General features: G+C 44.9%; 1 protein-coding gene across 1 annotated transcript in view; it reads right to left on the reverse strand.

Moving 5' to 3' along the window:
- Positions 1-2,718: 2,718 nt before the first annotated feature.
- The window catches only part of ABHD2 (abhydrolase domain containing 2, acylglycerol lipase), a 61,824-nt gene continuing 42,243 nt past the window's right edge, over positions 2,719-22,299 (reverse strand). The window contains exons 6-11 of the mRNA XM_048865662.2: positions 20,865-21,048; positions 17,113-17,205; positions 15,075-15,185; positions 13,362-13,431; positions 11,571-11,655; positions 2,719-10,277 (exon numbers count right to left, since the gene is read on the reverse strand). Coding sequence (XP_048721619.1) covers positions 10,081-10,277; positions 11,571-11,655; positions 13,362-13,431; positions 15,075-15,185; positions 17,113-17,205; positions 20,865-21,048 — 740 coding nt within the window. The 3' untranslated portion in view covers positions 2,719-10,080. The remainder of the gene's footprint in view (positions 10,278-11,570; positions 11,656-13,361; positions 13,432-15,074; positions 15,186-17,112; positions 17,206-20,864; positions 21,049-22,299) is intronic.

The raw sequence follows: 22,299 nt of genomic DNA on the forward strand, positions 1-22,299 counted from the left end.
TGACTGTGCTTTGCTATGCAGTAGGGTCAGCCAACAGGTGGTTAACTCTTCAGAGGTGTCATTTCCCAAACATTCAGGCTACAGTAGCGATTAGGAGACTGGATTTATTTCCAGCTCCTAACAGGTTAAGACACCTCTGCCTTCTCCCTCTCTTCACCACTTTCAGACAGGCTGATTTAAGAGCCAGCAGCCCCGCCGTCTGGTCTGAGAGGAGCTACCGTGGTTCCAGGCTGAAGGAAAGGGGTTGATGTGCCAGCATTCACATTTTCGGATGGTGTAGAAGGCACCAGCCATGTAGGACTCATTCACCACTCCTGCCTGCTCTTTCCAAACCTACACCAAAATCATCATCTCTCCACAAAGAAGCTCCCAGCCATCTTCTGATTGTGGGGGAAAGAGCAGGCAGGAGAACAAGGAAGGGGGATACAGAATGAACTGGGCAAAAGATGACCCAGCAAGATACATACTTTAACCAGAACTTGATACACAAAAGGAGAACAGACGCATGGTGTACAACCAGGGCAAGACTGCAGCATCCAGCAGCAGAACACTCCCAGCCAGAGCTTAAGATGTGTTGTTCCTTCCAGCCAGGACAGCTCTGGCTGATAGAGCACATAGAATTTCCCCTTATGGAGCATGTGGGGATTAACACAGGATTATTTAATGTTTTAGGCATAGCTTTTCATGGTGCAGAGGGAGCGGAGGATACTTGGCCCTTGTGGAAAACCAGGCCCTATGAATTCTCAGCTTTCCAAGGAGACACTAATCTATACCACCCTCCAAGCCCCCACCCTCGTGCTATGTCCTGGATAGATTTAGGTGTGGGCTGGTCAGGTTGCACAGGACAGATGAGTAGTGCAAGTATGTCCCTGGTAAGTGGGACAAGGCAACATGCCCTAAGGCAGGAGAGAGGACATCAAGTGGCTGAAGGCAGCTTAGGCCATGTTATGCAAGTCATGGCGGTGACCAGTGGGAGGAGACTGTAGTGAGAGAGGGGCACTGTACTGTATCAGAGGCAGGGACTGCTGGGAATGCCCAGTGGCTGAGTTTGCAGACTGGAAAAGGAGAAGCAGGACCATATAGCCAGAAGAATATGCTGAAGTCTGCCAACTGCAATCTCCAGAAGACAGATTGGGATGAGGGTGTCTAGGCCAGTGTTCAGTTGCTAGACAATGGGGAGAGCACTTGCCCTGACTCCAAGGTGGGCACAGCCTAATCCAGGAGTCAGTCATGTGTGAGAAATTGGAATCTTTGGTATTAAATGGAGGCACGTAGCTTCTCTGTGACATTTCTAGTGCTGCTGTGGATGGGTAGGGTACCAATGGCATTATCTACTGCCTGGGGCAATTCTAAGCAGAATGAGAGCTTTGAGCAGCTGAGAGGGCAGGTGGGCTGGTGCCACATATGTACCTCAGCTGCCCCAGCGGAGGTAGATCTAAGCTGGGTAGCAGTGCTCTTCTGAGGAGCATCAGACCCACTGGGGGAAGGAGAAGGGGATTATACAGCATAAGGAGCAGAATCAGGGTGCACTCCAACAGACTGATAGGGATGAGGGTGCAAGTAGCTGCTTTTGAATGAGAGGTTCTAACCCTCAGGAGGGCTGCTTGGCTGTAGAGAGACAGCGGTCCAGGGCCCTTCAGTAGGCAGGACTGTTGACCTACCTGATTTCATCTGCCTGCAATCCCTTTCAAGTGGCAGGTTGACAGAGCACTGCCACCTTGCAGCAGGAGCCTTCTCTGCACTGCAGCTTTTTCAGACCTGAGCCAGGCCCCTTGCTCTGGACCCAGTAGCTTTGCAGTTTGAGATGAACATGGTCTGAAAGATACCACCTTGCCCATTGCCAGAGTTCCCAAATGCACCGCTCACTTCAAGCATCAGTTGCTAATGAAACCCCACATGACAACTTCCCAGGACAAGGTACTTCCCCAAAGCAGTAGCAGTGCATGAAATCATTACCTCCCTCTGCAATTCTGTATTTTGTTCTGGTCACTTCATCTAAAAATTCAGCACGGAAAAAAAAAGGTACAGAGATGGGCAGCAAAAATGATTAAAGGCTTGAATCAGGACATAAGACAACAAACCAACAGGAATGTGTAGGAACAAACTGCCCTACCCCGCCCCAGCAATTTAATGAAACCAGACATTGTTGGAATTCTACTGCTGGCTACTGTTAGAAACCAGATATCTGATTAGGCAAACTGCTGGTCTGCTCCAATATAGTCATTTCCGTATGGCAAGGTGGTACCCTCCTAGAGCACGGATCAGTCTGGAATTCAGAGTTTTGTAAGGACAGTTAGAATGTCCATGGACACCAGACACCATCTGAGAGGTGTAGGGAGAGGAAGGAAAGTAATAGTTTAGAACAGAATTGAGGCATCTGTGGATCCGATACTTATCTTGAAGACTGTCTGAAGTGTTCCACTTCACAGCAATTCACACACATGCTAAGGAGACACAGGATTCTACCCTACTCCAAAGCACTTGGCTCCACTCTCCACATCTCATTATTTAATGGTGGATTTCCAAAGAGCCCTTATCAGGCTACGGATACCATCTTGAACAAGATGTAACCCCTTTCAGAAAAGCCCCTAACTTTACACCATTTCATGGGCAGAGGGTATTGCTGTTGGGTCTCCCAAAGCAAAGGAAAATGAATTCAGGGGAGATGAACCCATTAATAAAGAGCAACTTTTACATACACAGCTACCACACAAAACCTGAACTCAGAAAGTCCTTTATTTTTATTTTTTTTTAAGTAAAGAAATTCAATTGAATCAAAGATAACAAAATTACATTGTTTTGCAATGACCTCAATTAACATCACACAGAATAAAGAACAAAAAAAATAAACACAAGAAAAAAAAATCAAGGACACATTTTATAATTTTTTAAAAGGTAAATGTCAGCAGATATAGAAAAATTGCATTGCTAGTTGCAAATCTTCTCCCTAGGAGCTGGCAGCTCCCAAGAATCTGACTCAGAACCTGGCAGCTGGGGGCAGGTCTCAGTATACAAACACAACCTTTTCTGGGCAGCATTTAAAGTTAAAAGGATCAGGAATGTGGAAGTGATGATTCCAGAGAATCTATTCGGAAGCAAAATTTCCCATAAATTTTTTTTTTTTTTTCGGTTGAACAGCAAGAGTTCAAAGACATCAAGAAAGTTACACTCAAACCACTCCACTAAGGCAGCTGCATTGGCAGAAATCAAAGAGTGCACAGGTACAGATCTGGCTTCCTGAAGGGAATACCCCCCTCTGCTTGGGGACACCTGGGAGAAAGGGAAAGGGCTTTTCTTGAAAAATTGTGCTTTCTTAATGAACAGAAACACAGGTTTGTAGTGAACCAACATCTGGGGCTAAAGACAAATCACTGAACAGCTGTTTTGGGAGAACGTTACTTGGACTTAATAGTCATTTTTGAACTAAATCTGGCCCATCAGCCATGTTTCTTAGGACTCCCAGTTGGCAGCTACCACCAGAACGTTTAGCACTCTGGTAAAACATGCTGCTACTGATCACTCTGATATGATGTGCTGTCTCCTCTGATCGTAGCTGTGTTCTCTGCATGACAAGACATGCACTGCAAAAGCTTGCCAGTCACATAAAACAACTGCTGTATATGCCCCTACTTATACAGCCAACTATGGGACTCAAGAAACCTGGATGCTCCCCCAAGAGGGTTAGAACTAACCAGGCTGCTTGAAGTTAGCAGTGAGAAGAGAAAACAAGCCTACGCACAGAGGAAGCAGAGTGGGACTCTTCTTGAAGGAGCCTTGTTCGGAAAAGGTTGTCTCCTCTTACAGCCCCAGTGTGGTAAATGCTGCCCTTTAATACAGTGATTGTGCCCTTGGATTTAACCAACAAACGAATTTTTAAAAGGATTCAAATGTTCAAATGAACTACAGTACAGTTCTTGATAACCCAACCCTTCCAACCCAACCCAGATGATTAACACCAGATAATCTGATCTCCGCTCTGGTGCCAGCATGCCTCAGCCCCCTCAGCCAAAAGAAGAAAACAAGTCCAGATAGAGACAGAGTGGACACAGCAGCAGGAGCATGTCTTGCAGAAGAGGGGGCATGGATCCCAGCATCAATCAAGGCACCCCTTCGTAGGCTCTTTGGTGTACCCTAACCTCTGTTCTGAATAACCTTTTAAAAAAAAAGAACTCCTACCAAGAGCAATTTGCTTTCTGCCTAGAATTTGGACCCCTGCAGTAAACATGGCTATTCTGAGTCACTATGGCTACTGCCCACCCAAACACACAGACCTGCCAATGGAAGGACACATGGTGTCTGACTCAAGACCAAAGCAATGCACACATACGGCCTTCCGATTAGTTAGTGTCACAGGCAGGGTCCCTTTCTAAGCTTCTTGTAAAGGAGATTTACAACCACCAATAAACCCCAGATAGGCACAACATTTCCAGGAGGTTCCTTGTATTGCTCCCCAGTGACCAGTGTCACTACATTTGGCAATAGACCCTCCAAATGCCACTCCTGATGTATCGGATAAGGAGACAGCCCATCTCCTGCTGTACACTACAGAGCCAACAAGCTAGTGGACGGAGGAAGTTAGCTCATTAGAACATGGGATCTTTTGGATTTTAGAAAGGAAACAAGTTTACATTTTAGTCAATAGCTGTGAGAGTCAGTCCCTACTTCTATAGGCAGAAGTCAGTTGTAAAATAATCTACTGCTTATTTAGTTATAATTTTAAGCCCTAAGACATACACTATAGGTAATTTTAGGCTGCCCAAACCCAAGGTTCTTTCTTAGCTCTGTACACACCTGTCATTCAGTGACATTTCACCCATAGACAGGCTGCTTTTAGCTTTGACTCCAAAGAAGGAAAGTCGGGTGTTTGCTTTCTGCATGAGAACAGTGACAAGCAGCAGAACTGCAGCTATGTGTTACTGAAAGATGCAGCTATGTTGAGAAAGACGTGGCAGGAACGAGGGGCAAGGCACTAGGTGTCTGAAGGGTTGTCCTCTACGAAGCTTGACAGAACTAGGATGGATGAAGAAAAAGTAGCTGGCTAAAGGCAAGTTCTGAGAGACATCAGTACTCTATGTTTTAACAATGCTCACAATCCAAAACAAATACTTCTCGAAAAACAAGAATCAGTGTCAAGAAGTGCTGAGGAGACTGTGGAGACTTTCAAGTGCCTTCACAATGCAGCTGCAACAGGTTCAGACTCATCTGGAAATTCTGTCAACTGCTTCAAAAGGAGAACATTAGAAACTGGCTATTAAAGATTCTGGGAGGTCTGATGTAAAGACAACAAGTTCCTCAATCTCTAGTCTTAGAACAGGTCCCAGCTGCTCACCTGCAAAGTTCAAAACTCTGCAGACACCCTGGTAGCAGTGGAAGGAAGACTGGACCAGTATAATCGTTCAGGGAGAATTGGTTGCAACCTGACTAGGAGAGACCCTTTCTGGTGATTTGCTTTTAAGTGCCAATGATATCCAATGACGGGGTGCATAAATTTATGGTACTAAGTGCTAGTTAGCTGAGCCCTAGTGAATTTTATTCCATTCTACCGCCATTCCTCAATTTGAAACCATCAATACGGAAAATCCACTTGTTAGCTCCCATCTCACACAGCAGATCTAAACAGAAGAGCTGCACTGTTCCATTTGCGTTATCAGGCTATTTCAGGATGTATTCAGAAGCTTACACTTTGGATGCTTGCTATGGCTAGTGTGGTTGTTTTGGAACAGGAAAAGTCTCTATAGGCCTGGAATGCACACTCATGACTTTCACCTCTAAAAGGTAAGAGCTCAAACCTGATCTCGGTCATATGGTATTATGAAGATGATCTCAACAAGGTCCCTGGCACACATATGCCCACATCACACTATCACTGCTAGCATAGTGCGTGGGGGACAGCAAATTAGGACTGATGTACAATGGCAGACCCTCTTATGGCAGTGTGCACTGTCTCCTCCAGATATAGGGTTTAATACAGAAGTCCCCTCTCCAGAAGCCTTAATACAGTCATATGTGCAGATTTTTAGCTAGAGGGAAGGCAGAAGAAATGATCTGCAAGATATGGCTTCCAGTCAGACTGGGAAGCTCTTAAAATTTTACACCACTGGTCCCTGGTCCATGCATTCAAAGCCACAGCAAGTCACACTGGCGAAGGAGTTTTTATTAAACATTTCTAGCTACAAAAATCTTGTTGGGATGAAGTTAAGTCTCAAAACTCAAATGAGACCCTTAAAGCCCATGGCAAAAGCCTTAAGCAACTCCTTCCCTTTCTCCCAAAACTAGAGTAGCTAACTTCCACACCTTCTAACATTTATCATACCCCAGACACAAGCACAACTGCTTCAAGTGCTTTAGAGAATACAGATGGTGGTGCAAGAACTCTTGTGACAAGAGTGCCAAGTCTTAGGTCCATTTCCATCCCCCACCCCGAGCAACTGCGCCAGAATGTCGGGGACGCTAAGTGCTCCTGAAGTCTCAGACTAAGGGTAGTGCATCTATGTATGGACAGATAGAGAAGCAGTGGAAAAGTGTTATGGAAATCTCTATAGGGAGCAGGACAGGGAAGAGTTCTTGCCTGGTGCTACCTCTGAAGAGGAATGGATGCTGATCATGAACAGTTTCCTTAAATCTTTTAGAGATCTTCCACAGTAGCATCCCGTCTAACCCTGGGAGGGGCTTTACTTTCTACAGAAATGTGGTGTCTCTCTTTTGGAATCACTGCAGTTAGGATGAGCTCACAAAGAAAGAGGGGATGGCAAAGTTCAGCTGCCAACAATGGTGAAAGAAAGAACTGGAATTTTCCCAGTGAAATCTGCTCCTTTGGGCTTCTCCAACAGCAGAATCTCTGCCTGTCTGCCTGCCCAGTTTGACTGGACAAGCAGCAACTCCCACTGGTTTGGGAATTCCCCCAGATGTGCTTTTCATTTGGGGAAGAGTTATGTTTAGTACTCAGCAAGAACAGAAGTCACTGACTGACTGGTCATCTGCCACAATAAGATCAATTAGTTACAGTAGACTATCTCTCTGTGTTTGAAGAGATGAAGACAACACCATTCTTCCTCACGCCTTAGGAAACAGAAGACCAAAATGCCATCATCTTACTAACAGCATGGAGCAAAGCCTCCCTCACTGAATCCAAGGAGACAGAGCTCCCCTTCAGGCAGGTTCTACAACACTTAGGTGTATGGTAACGCAATCCCTGAGCTCAGCAGCTAAAGAGCTGCCAAAGACATTGAACACCCAAAACAAGCCTCTCCAAAGCAACGATCCCTTTGATTTCTGTCAGAAAATGGTTACAAGTCACTATCGGGGAAGGAAGCCTTCAGCACTTACTTTCAGAGAACTGATACTCTGCAAACAACTCGTTTACAGAAAAGTTGGAAGAGTTACAGAACTGGGCTTAGTTTAGCACTGCTGAAAACTCAGGGCTCAGCTACACTGGAAAGGGGTAGAGTTCATAATTTTATTAGAGAAAACAATTTAGGTTATTTTTGTTTAAAAAGCAACTATTTGGGAAACAGCAAAAACATTTCTTGCTTCAAATACATCAACATGTAACCTGGGTTTTGCCTGCTCTTTGAAGCCTCAACAGTTTGATGGGTGCTAAGGATGACTTCTGTTCCCCTGGGAGTGACGACGACTCCTACTTGCAGCTAAGCTGGGTTTAGAGGAATGAATGCACCCGGTGATCTGTAGAGGGAACTCCTTACTGTGGGAAGGGCAGTCTGGTCTCTTGGCTAGCCAGTGACCTACGAACAGCAACTGCAGAGCTGGCTATAGAGTTTAAGCACTTCTGAAGTTCAAACCCATTGTAGATAAAGAGCCACATCCCCACACATTTATATCATGTATCTATGTCAATGTGTATAAATAAGAGTGGCTTACATTCAACTTCTAAAAGAGCGAGAGATGGTATAAATAATTCATAGGACATAATTTAGAACAATAGCTACTTCAGCGAGGACAGAGCCAAAGTCGGAATGCCCTGTATGATTAGTCTGGTGATTTGTGGATGAGTTATGGACAAGAGGATGAGCCCAAAGACAGACACAAAAACCAACTAAGGATGCCCTTGCTAACTGATGCCCTGAAACATCCTTTAAGCCAGCCACAAGAGCGGCCAAATCTTGCCATGACTTTGCTTGGTCATTTCTTCTACTTCTACAACAGCAGAACCTGAATTCTCTCTCTAAACAAGACAATGCACGGGTTACCACAGTTTGTTAAAACAGGCCAAGGCAGCTGGCCTAAGGCAAACCGAAGGAGTGCGTTTCCTGATATGATAATGCACCTTTGCTACAGTAGTTAATTATTGCTTTATTAAACAAAAATCTCTCCAATCTACTGAAATTCAGAGATCGTGTGGCCCAGGAAGCTTATTCCACTAGTGTTACAGGACTGAAATTCAGCAGGGTGTTTTTACCCTTAAGCTTCAACTAAAGTGCCTAGAACGCAAAACCAGGGCTAAAGCAATAAAGTGCTAATTGGTGTGGGAAGTGTGACAGGAACAGAGATGAAGTAAATGGATGATGAAAGGAGTTACAAGGACAGAGTAATGAGATGATGATATTGAAGGAATTGAAAGTAAAGCAAAGTTTGACCACAAAGTTCCACTGTCTCAACAGACTGTTTCTATTTTTATATTAAGGTCCTTGATTGTCATGGGGGAGCTTTTCTTCTAGGGTGTTTATCTTAAAAGAGCCCTCTGGGCAACAGTGCAGTATCAGCCCCTAGATGAGGGAGGTATGCAAGTGACTTTCAATTTGCCACACTTCACCTTGTGCATTAACTGAAGTTGATCTTGGATATCCTGGGTGGGGAAAAGACTTAATGAGCCAGAAGGGCTCTAATGCCCAGCTGGACATAGACAGCCTTACCAGATCCTAATAACTGTGGAGGCAGTTAGTCATATAGAGATAAACATTTAAGCTATGCAGGGCTAGAGACATCCAGTTCCCGTCAACTCCTAGGCAAGTCATGTGGCTGAAAAACAAAACCATTCATTGCTTTGAAAGTTCAGGGGAGAGATTTTGGAACATTCTACCCTGGCACATACAAGAAGGGGAGAGAAGAAGCAAGAATTGATATTGACATGTCCTCCCCCCCGACACTCCTTAAGAAACAGTGTATTAATTCTCTGTGAAATACTCTCACAAATTGGATATACCCCATAGATTGATAATCAGTGGTTCCAATGCATTTACCAGAACCCGTTTCAAAAAGGCCTGGGTTAAAACACAAAAAAATACAGTGACAAAATAAAACTCTTTACATTAAAAAAAGGCAAGTATCACAAGAAGGCTATCTGTTTTGTCTTGGTGTGAGAACGTTTACATAGCAGGAAATCCAACAGAATGACCAATGTGAAACTCATCTATACACAGAGGCCCAGCAGAAAAGAAATGCAGAAGTATCAGAATGCACTGCCACCCTCAAGACAGCTGAAGCTCTGACAAGTTGCTCAGTGTTTTCTAACCCAGCTAAATCCTGGTATGGGCACTGCCAGAAAAGGCAAGAGGTCCTTGTCAGATGAGTGACAAGTACAGCTTCAGCCTTGCACCAAGGGTTTCACCCTTTCTGCAAGCCACATCCAAGGGGCTTACAGACTGAACTGCTGGTTTCTATTTATTGATACAGGGTTCTCCCAGTGTTAGGAGAGATATGACCAGACAGGAGGAACTGAACTCCCAGCACAACTCATCCACAGCTAAACAAGTTCTGCAACTCTGTGAAGAGTCTTGACCAGTGGAAGAATAACCTGATGGTCAGCAGTACTGGAACTTCTACTTTCTAAGTAGGCCATCACATTAGTGTGAGAATCCTGCAGCAAGCCCTAACCAGCAACCCAAAGCAGCAAGCCAGTTCTTCAAATGCAGCAGTGCACTGCAAACCAAAAGGAGACACAAATATGCTCAAAACCAGTTATTACCCTCTGTTGTAGCTCCTTTTCAGAAGGAAACATTGTGGCCAAACCCCAGGCCCAGGATGTCACAAAGAGGATGGAAACCTGAAACAGCAGGTGAGGGAATTCAGAGTTCCAGAAGAGGGAAATATAGTGAAGCAAATTGGAGAGAGTCTTTGAGGCAGTTACTCCTGGCCAGACGCCGCTTGCTCTGTATCTGAGCACTGAGACTTATTCCTCTCCCACTGGCAGATGGCATTTGTGTACTGCACTACAAGCTTATCCATCCAAGTGAGGGGTTCAGGAAAGAGTACAGCCCCCTCAAAAAAGCCTAGGTGGCCTCCATGCAGTGGTAGCACAAACATGACATTCTCCTGTTTTTCTGCAAGGTTAAAAGAGAAAAAGCATGAGATTTCAGAAGCCAACTGCAAAAACTAAACAGCAGAACTCTGCAACATCCCAGACAATGGTACCCACCGTGATGTGTTAGGGTGTGTCTGCTCCATCTGGGCAGTGGAGGCTTTGCAAGCACACACACCTGCTTCACAGCAGAGGAATGCAAGCTTTTTGCTGACAAGAGCCACAACGGATTTGAATTAATTGAACATATTACAGCAGCCCTCCCGTTTCATATAGCTGGGAAGTTCATGGAGACAAGTACCAGCCTGCAGTGCTCTCAATACCAGCAAACCGCTTCAGCTGAGATAAAGCACTGCAGGCTGGGACTGATGTGCAACCCATAAAGCCCAGCAGTGCCAACATGCAGTGCTCCATTTTGACTCAGGCATGTTGCAGGCTGGTACCTATAGGCTCCATGGGCTGCACAGTTCCATACGAAAAGGGCTTTAGGCCACGCTGCAGAACTCTGGCTGCACTTCTGCCGGCTGCTGCTTCACGGCATAATTCATTCAGGGCACCACTTATGACTAGGTTTTCTCCTTATAGCTATTGGTGCTGGAACAAGAAGCCCTGCTGTTCTCCTTTAGGACGTGTGCTCTGTTCAACAGTGAGACTTGAACTAGCTCTTTCTTTTCCATTCCAAGGCTTTGAAGGGTCATTTGCCTTCTTCATGGCCAAGGAACAGCAAATAGATCTCTTGGGATCTCTCATTCCAAGTCTCATTGGGACCCCAGCAACAGATGAAGAGAGATCACACAGCCACAAAGCAGGACACTTTCACTGTGCTACACTTGCTGCCCCAGGTGATGCTGCCCCTTAATTTTAGCCCTGAACAGTTAGACACCATCATAGGAACTATTAGCAAAGCCTTCTGGGTTTTGCCCTGTTGCTTTACTGATTCTGTGTGGGGAGCCAAGATGTGAGGAAGCAGTTCACTGCAAAGCAGAGACTATTCAATCTAAAGCTAAACCATTTCCAATTTTGCTTCCTGACATTAACACCAGTGAGGTAGCAAGAACGTGCATTTCTTGGGAAAACAATCTGATAGTTCCCTTGGGCTACACAGCCAGCTGAACAGTATTTAGTTAGGTTCTACCAAAATAAAATTGGGAATCTCCTCAGTGAATCGTGGTTTAAAAAGCAGTTTAGGTTGCACAGTACACATCCCCCAGATTATGGTAGTCTGCATTCAGACCTTGCTATACATGTTAATTCACAATGTGATGAAGGGGGAATCCAAAAGCAATAGTCAATTTTGGCAATGCATTCAACTCACCTGAGAGAGCTCTTGGGATCGATAACAGACTGTCATGTACCAGAGGGTCATCAGCAGCATTAACCAGCATGAGGGGAACATAGATCTGCACCATGAAAGAAGGAAAAGGAAACAAATGGAGAACGAGTGAGTTATAGATTCCTGGTTTGAACTCAATTCTCTTAACAACAAAAGGCATCTACTCACAACCCGCCTATGAATCCACAACTGAGTGCCACATCTTGTGATGAACCTACACCTGCAGCAACAATCAGGAATGTAACAACACACACAATCAAAACGATGCCAGGTGGACTGTCACTGCTGGGCTGCTCTGCAGTATTTGGTATGGTTCAACTGAACTGCCTAAAGGACAAGCTGGGTATGACAGGGCAATCACCAGTAACACCCTGCCAACAGAGCAGTTCCAGACAGTGACACTGGGGGTAGTTTCTTTATGACTGGTACTCGGGATCCATATGGTATTCCGCATATGGAATAGTGTGGCCAATACTTGAGAGCATTTGCATTCTCCTTTTGGAATGGAGAATCTAAGCTATCACTGCCAGGCAGATGGTCATCAAATGTACATTTGTCTCTGGCTTCCGAAGGGGACGTACAGCACCCAAGGGAATGCACTGCTGAAATCCGAGACGGGACAATCACAAACCGGCAGAGACAGAATAATAGTAAAACTTCAGTTGTGCTTGTTGGTTTGGGCAAGAGATATGAAGAATGTAATTTCCCTAGGCTCCCTGCAGTCGTTGATGAGAGATGCTTAAGCAGGCCAGAGTGGCATGCAGCCCAAGCATGGTCTTTGATTAGAGGCTGACATCAGAGGATCAGATGTCAGCCATGATCATGATAGGATTCTGCCATCATAAAAAAATATTGCCAAACTGAGCACTTTCCTCTGACACCCTTTCCTGGTAACTATCACCCCCTTGCCTTTGGGACAGAGGTTGGACTACAACATGCTCTTTGTATAAGGCTACAGAAAGAACCTCACCCAATGCCTGAAGCTGGAGTAATTGAGTAGTTGCCAAGGGCTAGCTGAGAGGATTCAGTCTCTTACTCCACACATTCAGTGCAACAGGCAGCTAATGGAGAAACTTACTTTTGGATATTTGAAGCCCTAATGCTTTACTGAGCTCTAGTAGCCTATTCACCTTTATCTTTTGATCCAGCAGCTCTTAAGGGGGATAACTAGTACATTTCCCAGCTTTGCCTCCGCAGCCCTGGGTCTGTGCAACGTCTGATCATCTGACCAGAGAGGCAGTGTCTGAGCCTCTTTCCGAAGTGGAATGATTTATTTTAAAAGTTTCTGGAATTGTATAGATCAGAGTGATACTAATTTGATATCTTTAAGAGGGCTTAACTTTAGGTTTGGCTTTGTGCTCAGAACACTGTGTTGCTACCACCAATACAGAATTCTACGCTGAGGGGCTCACAATTTGGCTTCATGTAATATAAGCTAGAAGGCCTGAATTTGGGGTAAAACAGATGCCTCTCGGTTTCCAAGACAGCCTTTGGTTTGAGGGGAGCAACAGTGAAGTCCCAGATGAAGATCAGGGCTAGGATTCTCAAAGAAGCTTAAAGGAGTTGGGCACTTAACTCACTGAATGTCAATGGGATTTTGGTGCTTAACTCTCATTAGATTCCTTAGAACTCCAAGCCCTGACATACTGTACACCTTGTGGAGTAATGAGATATGACATCTAGGTACCAGTGATGCAGAAACCAATGAACATTCCTCTTCATTCCCAAGAGCAAAATGAAAGCGTAACAACCACCTCCACCGTGGTAGCTCACCCTGTGTAAGTAATGCAGACAACTCTCCTTTTCATAATATTCTTTCAGGGAACTGTAACCATGAAACTTCCTGAGGAAAAAACAACAACAAAGAACTGTAAGGCAAGAACACGTACTCTCAGTATTGAGCAACTGCCATTTTTGAATTAGTCCACTTCATCGGCAGAAGCCATGAGCTGCCCAGTGTGACCTCCTTCCAGTGGTTTAATAGAGACCATCTGTTCAGGCCCATCTCAGTGTAAATTCCCAACGTCAACACAGCACAACAGATGAAATGCTGCATTCTCTTCTGCCAAAGAGTTCTTCGCAAGAGCATGACCAGTGGGGGGAGGGGGCAGCACAGAACCTGCCAACTGAGTGAATCGTTCCCCAAAGCACTGAGAGAGAGCAGAGCAAGTGCGGCACAGTAGCAAGCCAGAGGCATGACAGATGGCAAATTAAACACCATTAACTTGTGTCTGTTGAGCAGGACATGGATGAGAAAGCCTAGCCACACCTAGGGTCTTGCAAAGCATCCTTCCTGGTTATCTGCAATCTTGACAGAGAGAGGACTGGAGGAGTGATTAAGGTTGGTTACGTTAACAACTCCCTTTTAGTAGGCCTACTCAAAACGCCTTGCTGGATCTCATCTTCAGCTACTTATGAACCCTTAAAATGCAGTTGCTGAAGGGCCCCATCCTAGGAGCTGAAACTCATGGCAGTTATAAGACTTCTGAAGAAGGTAAATACTCATTTTTCTGCTGGAGTCCAATTCAGTCCCACTACCTCCTTCTCACTTCATAAAAGCCACAGCTAAGCTGCAGGCCCCAACTAGGGAGACCTGCTCCTTCCCTGCCGCATTCCAGAAAGACTACAGGGTAGCAGGATCTCCGTGACCTCACTTCCTGCTGGGCATATAGGACAGGAATCCCCTTCGCTTGGGAGCAGCTTACAAAGCCCAGGTCTCCCCAGGAGCAGCAGAGGGAAACACCTTCAGTCCCTTAGCAGCTCTGCTGGCTTTACCACCTGTTGACTTTGGGTGATTATTTTGTGGCTACAGTGTTTGCAGGTGGATGCCAATGCCTGGTCTTAAGGGAGACTCTGGAGAAGGAGAATATGAAGCCATTGGAAAATAGACTGAATTAGTGCTAGAATACTTAAAAAGCAAGAGGCAAGAAAAGGCTGGTGTTTAATATTAAACAATAAAAGCGAAGAGCTGAAGTCACCTCTATTAATGCAGCAAGGTTTAAAATAAGCCAACCATAAGGTCTGCTAAAATGAGAACAGGCAGGTGGTAAAGGTAGGAGGTGTGTGTGTGTTTTAAATGCACAATCGAATGTAACACAAGGGTTAAATATAATTTGGTAGGAGCCAGCACGGGCCTACCACCTCCCCAACCACTTTATGGCTCAGGCCCCACCGGTTCTCATCCTTCTAGACTCTTTTAGGCAGGGACGGTCTTCCTGGGTTTTGTACTGCACCCAGGAAAATGGGACTCTGACCCTGACTGCAGCTTTGGATGCTTGATTCTTACAAAAGAAAGTAGCAGAGAGCTTGTCAAACGCTGGATCAGAAGCTGGCAAAGACTGGGGGGTTAGTCAACATTTTAACAAAGTTGTTCATGGTAGCAAATTTCAGGAGCTTTCTACCCACCTAGCAGCAAGTAAGTAAGTAATAGGGCAACATCAGTGAAAATTAGAAAAGATGGGCTACAGCAAATGCTTCCCGTCATACCTCATGATGGTGTCATCGATCTGCATGAGGGATGTTGCTGTGTAGAGTCTGCTCAGGTCTGAGTCGACCAGGGTTTGGGGCTGCTTAACGCTATCTCCAAACAGGACTTGCCTGAAACACACAGCAGCAGAAAATACAGTAATCACACAAAAGCAGCTAGGCCCTGTTCTGCTCGGACAACCCAGAGAAGCTTGCATCTGCCATTGCTGATATGAGCAAATGAGGACTATAGCCCCCATCCATGAGGATTTACTTATGAATGAGCATAGCTTGTTAGTTTTGGCCTGACTGCACAGGGAGGTAAGTTGAGAACTTAACGGCCCTCTCCGGGACAAAAGATGCTTTTCTGCTACATGGAAGAACTGCATTTGAGAGACGCATAAAGAGAGGACTTTTCAAAGCATATCCAGGGACTAGGGGTGTTTGGAGCAAAGGCTTTTTCAGTTAAAGGCAGAGTCCTTTGGCTTCTTACCAAAGACGTGGGTGGCTCTGGTAACAGCGCTGGAGATCATGGGTGTAGCACCTCTTTCCCCATCTGGTACTATTGCCTCACCAGTGTGGAGACAATGTTAGTTCATACAGAGAAAGTGATTTGGGACATTACCTTAACAGAAAGCTATTCACTGAGGACATTGTCCTAGTCAGAGATTACACCCAAGAGAGGACATGTTATTTCACAAGAGCAAAACTCTACTCTGGCAAGTAGGAAACATATAGACCCCAGAACAAAAAAGACTGCAAGCTGTAGATAGCAGGAGGCTTGCAGGATTTCTATCCCCTTTAAGAGGCAGCTGTAGGGTGGAGATGGAGTTTGTTTTGGGGACTTGCCCTAGAGCATAAGAGATCTATTATGGAAGCAAAATATTTTGATAACAAAACCTCCTTTAAGCCTGCAACAGGTTTCTCCTGGTTACGATACTGAGTACCCATTTAATGGGGAGATTACAGCCCTTCATATATTTTGAGTTTTGTCAAGTTGTCAAAATATTTGGCTATCTGGGGTGAATTATATGGATCCCCACACACTGTACACACAGATAAGAGTTTCCTTCCCTCCAGAAAGATTCTCCACACTGCATGGAACATGACAGTTTTCCTTACAAGATTTCAACTCTGCCAACTGAAATGGGCATGAATAAGTTAGCTTTTTTAATTTTCTCCCACCTCCCAAGTGTCTCTGGGCATCTTAAATAAGCCAAGGAGATATCTACATATGAAGGCAACATGTCCCAATCAGTATCCAAAGCAGTTTTGGCTGTGGTAGTGGGCCAGGGGGAAACGAACATGAATTTGAGTGGGCTACCAATAAGAGTTAGTCATTCAATCTGACCTACTGCTCACCCACAGTAAAGGCATGGGAGTAAGGAGAGCACATAGGTTTCAGCAATACGTGGGAGCATTCCTTCTAGCTGTGCATTTTTAGGTTTTGTAACTCAGGCTATTGCATTTGATAGGGCAACACCCCTATGCTATGACTCCTAAGCTAATATCAAGAGCAATCCTACCTCTCTGCTCAGGTATGTGGCAGAGCACAACAGAGAGGTGCTCCCTTACGTCCTTGAGCATAAGGTGGTCTCTGGCTGAAAGGGAAACACATGCAAAATACCTTGGCAGACAGACACCAGCAGTGTATCTAGCAGGGAAGGAAGGCTGCTGGCGAATACAGACCAACACTGCACTTCTCATTTTGCATTTGCTCAGTCAATGAGCTTCCTTGGAAGGCAGAAATAAGCAGCCAGGCTCAGGATGTATGAAAAGGAACCCCCCCACACACTCTATATGGGAGCCTATACTGACAGGCAGGACAAAGAATGAATGAGATGCTGGGGCAAGCTTCCCTTCCCCTTTCATTCGCAAAAATCCTCCCATTCTAGGAAGCTGAAACTTATTCATAGATTTCTAGGTATGGATTCGCTCTAATTTAAATTTTACCCTTTGGATGATCCCCTATGGAACTGCACATTAATTCAGTGCTGCTATTGCAGCTGAAGCTGGCTGGCCCACGTAAATATTCAGAGCAGACACCCTACTACTGTACCTGTGAGAGAGGATGATTTTCTTCATGTTGTCTGCCATGAGGAAGTTATAAAACCTCCGACACTGATCCCACTGCATGAAGGTTTCCTGTGCCCTAAACACAAGCATAAGTCAACAAATCAAAGCAGGTAGCAACTGTGTACATCTTGGTGGAACAGAGCAATAAACCAGGTCTCCAGGCCACTATAACAAGGTGTTATGTAAATAGGCTTTCCCACCAAAGGCTTAATCTCTGATAGGAATTGGCTTACTCTCCGATGGAAGAATTTGGTAAATGTCAGAAGAGATGTTTACACAGACTCACTAGGCAACAGCTAGTCACCTACTATACCATCACTGAAGCGTCCTGTATCTCAGGGCAGCTTTAGACATTGATGTGAAGAGGTTTAAAGGGACACTCAACTTAAGTCAGACTTTGCATTTAGCCAATCTACCTACCTTGTAACAACCATGACATATGAAGAGTACACAGGAAAGAGATTTAATGTTTCACTATTTTGTTAGGTACTGCATTTCATAGTACTTTATGCACTGTCAAGTTCGGATGTTTCCTCTGTAGGTCAGTTTTGCTTGTTTGTGCAGCTCTTCTGTGCTGCAACAAGGTTGTGAAGTGTTTAAAATAGGAAGTCGACCTCCACAACCCACAAAAATTGGCTGGAGGACACAGGGATAAATGAAGTACCTGAAATGGCTACATTCTGAACTGGTGTCCCTGTAACTGTACTGACTGGTCAGAACTCCATTTCATAGCTTACTAAATTAACATATTGCCAGTCACACAGAATTATTAACGTCAGCCAAATTATGTGAGCTCTTCCGGAACCAAATGTTTCCCTTTGCTACACAAGGGTCATAAGCTGGTTATTTCTATTACTGTGAACCCCGTTACAGAGTAATGAAGAAATATACAGTCCCTCTTATTTACTTAGCAATCCAAGAATGGTTGGGGTGAGGTTCAATACGGACTACTTCAGGAGTTTAAACATTAACACCATGGGAATTCATAGAACAGAGGGATTTATCAGGACTTCCTAGGTTCAAGCCAAAGGCTATAAAATCCCTAGCAGAGAGTGAGTTAATGAATAAGCTACATTTGTTCATGGCACAATACACACTAGGGCTTAATGCAAGAATAGGATTTAGCTTCAAGACTTCCTTATCTCCATGTCTAGCCAGGATATATCTGCCATATACTTGTGGAAAGAGAGACAACATTTCATTGGAAAACTCTTCGCAGGCAACTCAATCTTTAATGTCATTTAAATCCAGGTTAATTGTTAGAGCTATCACACTTTTCCATAGTTGCTGCTTTGGACAGCAGGCCTTATGCTATAAAGAGCCTGAGCAGAGAGCAAAATGAAACAATTTCCTGTATTTAATGATCTGTGCAGGTTTCATGGGCATGGGAATGCCACAGCCTACAGCTCACACTGAATGTCACATTCCACATGGTCAAGAAGCAAGGCCACGTTGTCGAGAGCAAACTCAACAGCAGAACCAAGCCTACACAGATATCAGAGATTTCATAATAGAGAAGCATGTCATCTTTTAGCCTTAGGGGTTGAATTCCCCCATGTAAGTTAACTGATGAAAACAAGGCCTTTATCTACTTTCCTCTCTGCAGCCTCTTCTCACCGTTGAAACCCTGGAGAGCCTGCCCTGCAGCACCCAACATCTGAATGGCTTTCCCAACAGAGTCCAAATCTCCTTTACCTTGTCTTACCTCGGTCTCTCTCTACTATCAACCAACTGCCTTAGAATTTGTCTTAGAGGCAGTACAACAAAAGAAAGGGATCTCCATCTAGACTGACCAGCCATCTATACCATGAGTACTCAGGGCTTACATACAGACTTGATGTAAGAGGCCAATTAGGTCAGGTCTGGGGGAGAGTAATGCTTAGCAGTTAAGACTGGAGGCGTTTTGCACCCTCCCATACCCACATACTGTTCACTAGTGACTGAAATGGTCTATGGACATGTGTCCCAATACAAACACACACCCTACCTTCCTTCTAAGGGAGTTTTCTTAATAGCCCTCTTTCAACCAGCTATGTGGCTAATGAACATTTAAAAACAGCAAGGGAGGTTAGGTAGGGAGACTTATTTGAAAAGCCCTCTTGCCAAAAGAACAGTAACGCACAGAAGTTCTATAAATGTAGATTTGCTAAAACAAGCTCGGCCAGCAGAGGGAGTCATGAGCTCAACAAGCAGCTAGTTTTCTGCATTGCAAGGAGCACTCGAGGAAACAGATGTTACTTCACAATGAAACAACTCAGATATCATGCTAACAGGTCCTGTCGTAGACTGCCGATCTGCCAGAGCTTCAGGGGAATATTACTAACACCAGCACACAGGGAACAGAGCTACTTGAAGCAGGCTTCAAGTATGGAAATTTAGCATGCATTTTAATAGACAAAAAAAGGAAGGACTAGAGCGCAAAACAGCACTTGCAAGCCCTTTATACAGCCAGCCTCCACAGCTCTGCTGCTGCCATCACAGTAAACCAAGAGCACTGATCTTCTGGTCTCGAACCCACACAACACTCCAGACATCTCCCTAGCACACTGAAATCCTTTCTGACTAGGAAACGGGTAAACATTTATTGGAGGCCCCACACTTTCTTAGGACTCACACCAGGTATGACCTGAAGTCTGAGACTCATACCAGGTATGACCAATACGAATTGGTCATTTGTTTAAATTGCTGTATTCCAGCTTTGGGCAATGTTTTAATACTGTTAAAAAGCTTCTGCAGCCCAAGGTTAAAAACAGGGGTTTAACTGCATGTGCACTCTTCCCTAAACTTGGTTGAATACTGAGGTAACTATTTCCTAACCAAAACCAGCATTATTATGCATGCAGTCAGAGTAGTGAACCCAAAGTATCGAGGTTTCTTGGCTGGGCTGAAGTTCTCTTTGCTATGCTGATCCTTTAGTGTAGGGAACAGTCATTTTTGCACCAGCAAGATCACTGTTGCTCATCCTCCTCCCGCCGAGATGGAGACAGAGTCAGTAATTATTCGTCTTACTGTGTGGCAAGAGAAATCTTACCAGCTTCCAGAGAACACTGCATTACTAGAGGAGCTCTGTACTAGAAGGCCATGGTAACTGGCACAGAGGGCAAGAGTCAGTTCTGGCAGTCTTTGTGGGGCCAGGAATCACTAAGCAAATGTGAGTTTAGTGTTCTCTCCAGTGGAGCGGCTCTGACCAGCAAAATTGACTCTTGCCCAGTGCTTGGTTCCCAATTATGAGACAAACACTGAATGGTCACGGAGATGCCATTTTAGCCCATAACTTTGTGCTGTCGTTCACCGTCACCCACTCTCAGTCTAAACTTGGGCTTGTAGTACATTACTATTAACACCAGGTGGAGCTCTTAAAGCTTCCATTTGGAAGACCACATCTTGTTTTGCCAGTCTGACTAAATCACAGATTAAAGCCAGAAGGGACCATTATGAATCCCAAGATACTTGCTGCTCCTATTGGTCAGGCTAGTCAGAAATGTTGTTGCTTGTGAACCTGGAGTCTCCTCAATAAACAACCATACAGCCCAAGCCATCTGGCTGATGGGTCACTCCAGGAGAGACTGGAAGGCGGAGAGGTCAAGTCTCTCTCCACAGAGGGTAAAGGCAGCATTTAGTGAGTCCAGAGTATATCACCCGTAGAGGTCAGGGTGATGCACGCTGGCAGGGCAGGGAGCAGCTTGTGTCCCAGCTGCCAGCACTGTACTTCCACAGGAAGCCGTGTGGACTTACCTTAGCGCACTGTATCCTTGGCAAACACTGACGCAGCACAGCACTCTCTCCTGGTTGGCCTGGGTCTCTCCTAGGTACTTGCATACAATGTTGCCACCCAGGCTGAAGCCCACCACAACCAGCTGGGTCAGAGGGAAGGTCTTCTTGATGTAGTTAACCATGGCTCCAAATTCCCAGGTGCAACCTGTGAGGAAGGCCGAGTTCAAAGTAATGTTTTAAACTGAGAGCTAGACCCCTCTCCAGCTTTCACGCAGCTACAGCAAGTATACTAGACGCTTGTGTGCCTTCCAACACTGGTTTCAGAAGAGAAACTCTCCAGAGGGTAGAGGAATCCTGGTTACCTCAAGCTCAGTTATGCTGCTGGTCAGAGACTTCACTACTTCTTTAGAAGTAATGGGCACGACTGTACCAGAGAGCAGCTGGGTGGAGCATCCTTGCAACACACATGCTGGGGAACATACAATACTTTAGCACGCTATCGTATGAGGGTGCAACTGTCCACCTAGATTCATGCCAAAGTGCAGGGCATGGAGGCCAACATGTCACTGTAGAAGTTTTCCCATAGACAGAAACAGCCCTAGATGCTACCCATAATGCAGGGGAACAGACTAACCCCACTAGGAAACCTTTCAGCACAAAGGATCCCAAGGTCAGTTTCAGCTAGTACTGTGTTTGGAGTAGGGCATCTTGCTATACCCAGCATTTCAGAAATAGCAAGACTGAATTCATTTTGTACTTGATTAGATCTGAATGAAGGAAAGGATCATCTCCTTTCCTTCCACTGAAGATAGAGTCATCACTTAGAAGATGGAAGTTACAAGCTTGTCACATAACTAAAAATCTTATGGGACTATGACCAATAACTCTGGAGTTGTACCTAACGGAGCAGATAGATTGAGTTGCTTGTTCAATATCCCAACAAGACGGGACACAAAATGATGCTTTGATAAGAGGTGTCCTACGTCTATCCCCCCAAAAGATTTAATTTTCCTGAACTCAAGTGTATTTATCTAGAAGACGGAGCTCTCTTCGGACTCAAGCCTTAAGGTTTAGAACATACACTCGAACACTTGCTACAGAAAGTTCTCAGACTCATGGGCTTTAAGGTAAAAAGGGACCATCATGATCATCTAGGCTTACCTCCTGCACATTGCAGGCCACAGAGCCTGACCCACCCACTCCTCTACTAAGCCCATAATATCTGGCTGAATGACTGAAGTCTTCAAATCTTAATTTAGAGATTTGAAGTTACAGAGATCCATTTACAGTAGAACCTCAGAGTTACGAACACCTCGGGAATGGAGGTTGTTCGTAACTCTGAACAAAATGTTATGGTTGTTCTTTCAAAAGTTTACAACTGAACATTGACTAAATACAGCTTTGAAACTTTACTATGCTGAAGAAAAATGTTGCTTTCCCCCTTTTTTTAGTAGTT

This window comes from Caretta caretta, chromosome 10 (assembly GCF_965140235.1).
Source record: "Caretta caretta isolate rCarCar2 chromosome 10, rCarCar1.hap1, whole genome shotgun sequence".
In the NCBI taxonomy this organism is placed as follows: domain Eukaryota; kingdom Metazoa; phylum Chordata; order Testudines; family Cheloniidae; genus Caretta; species Caretta caretta.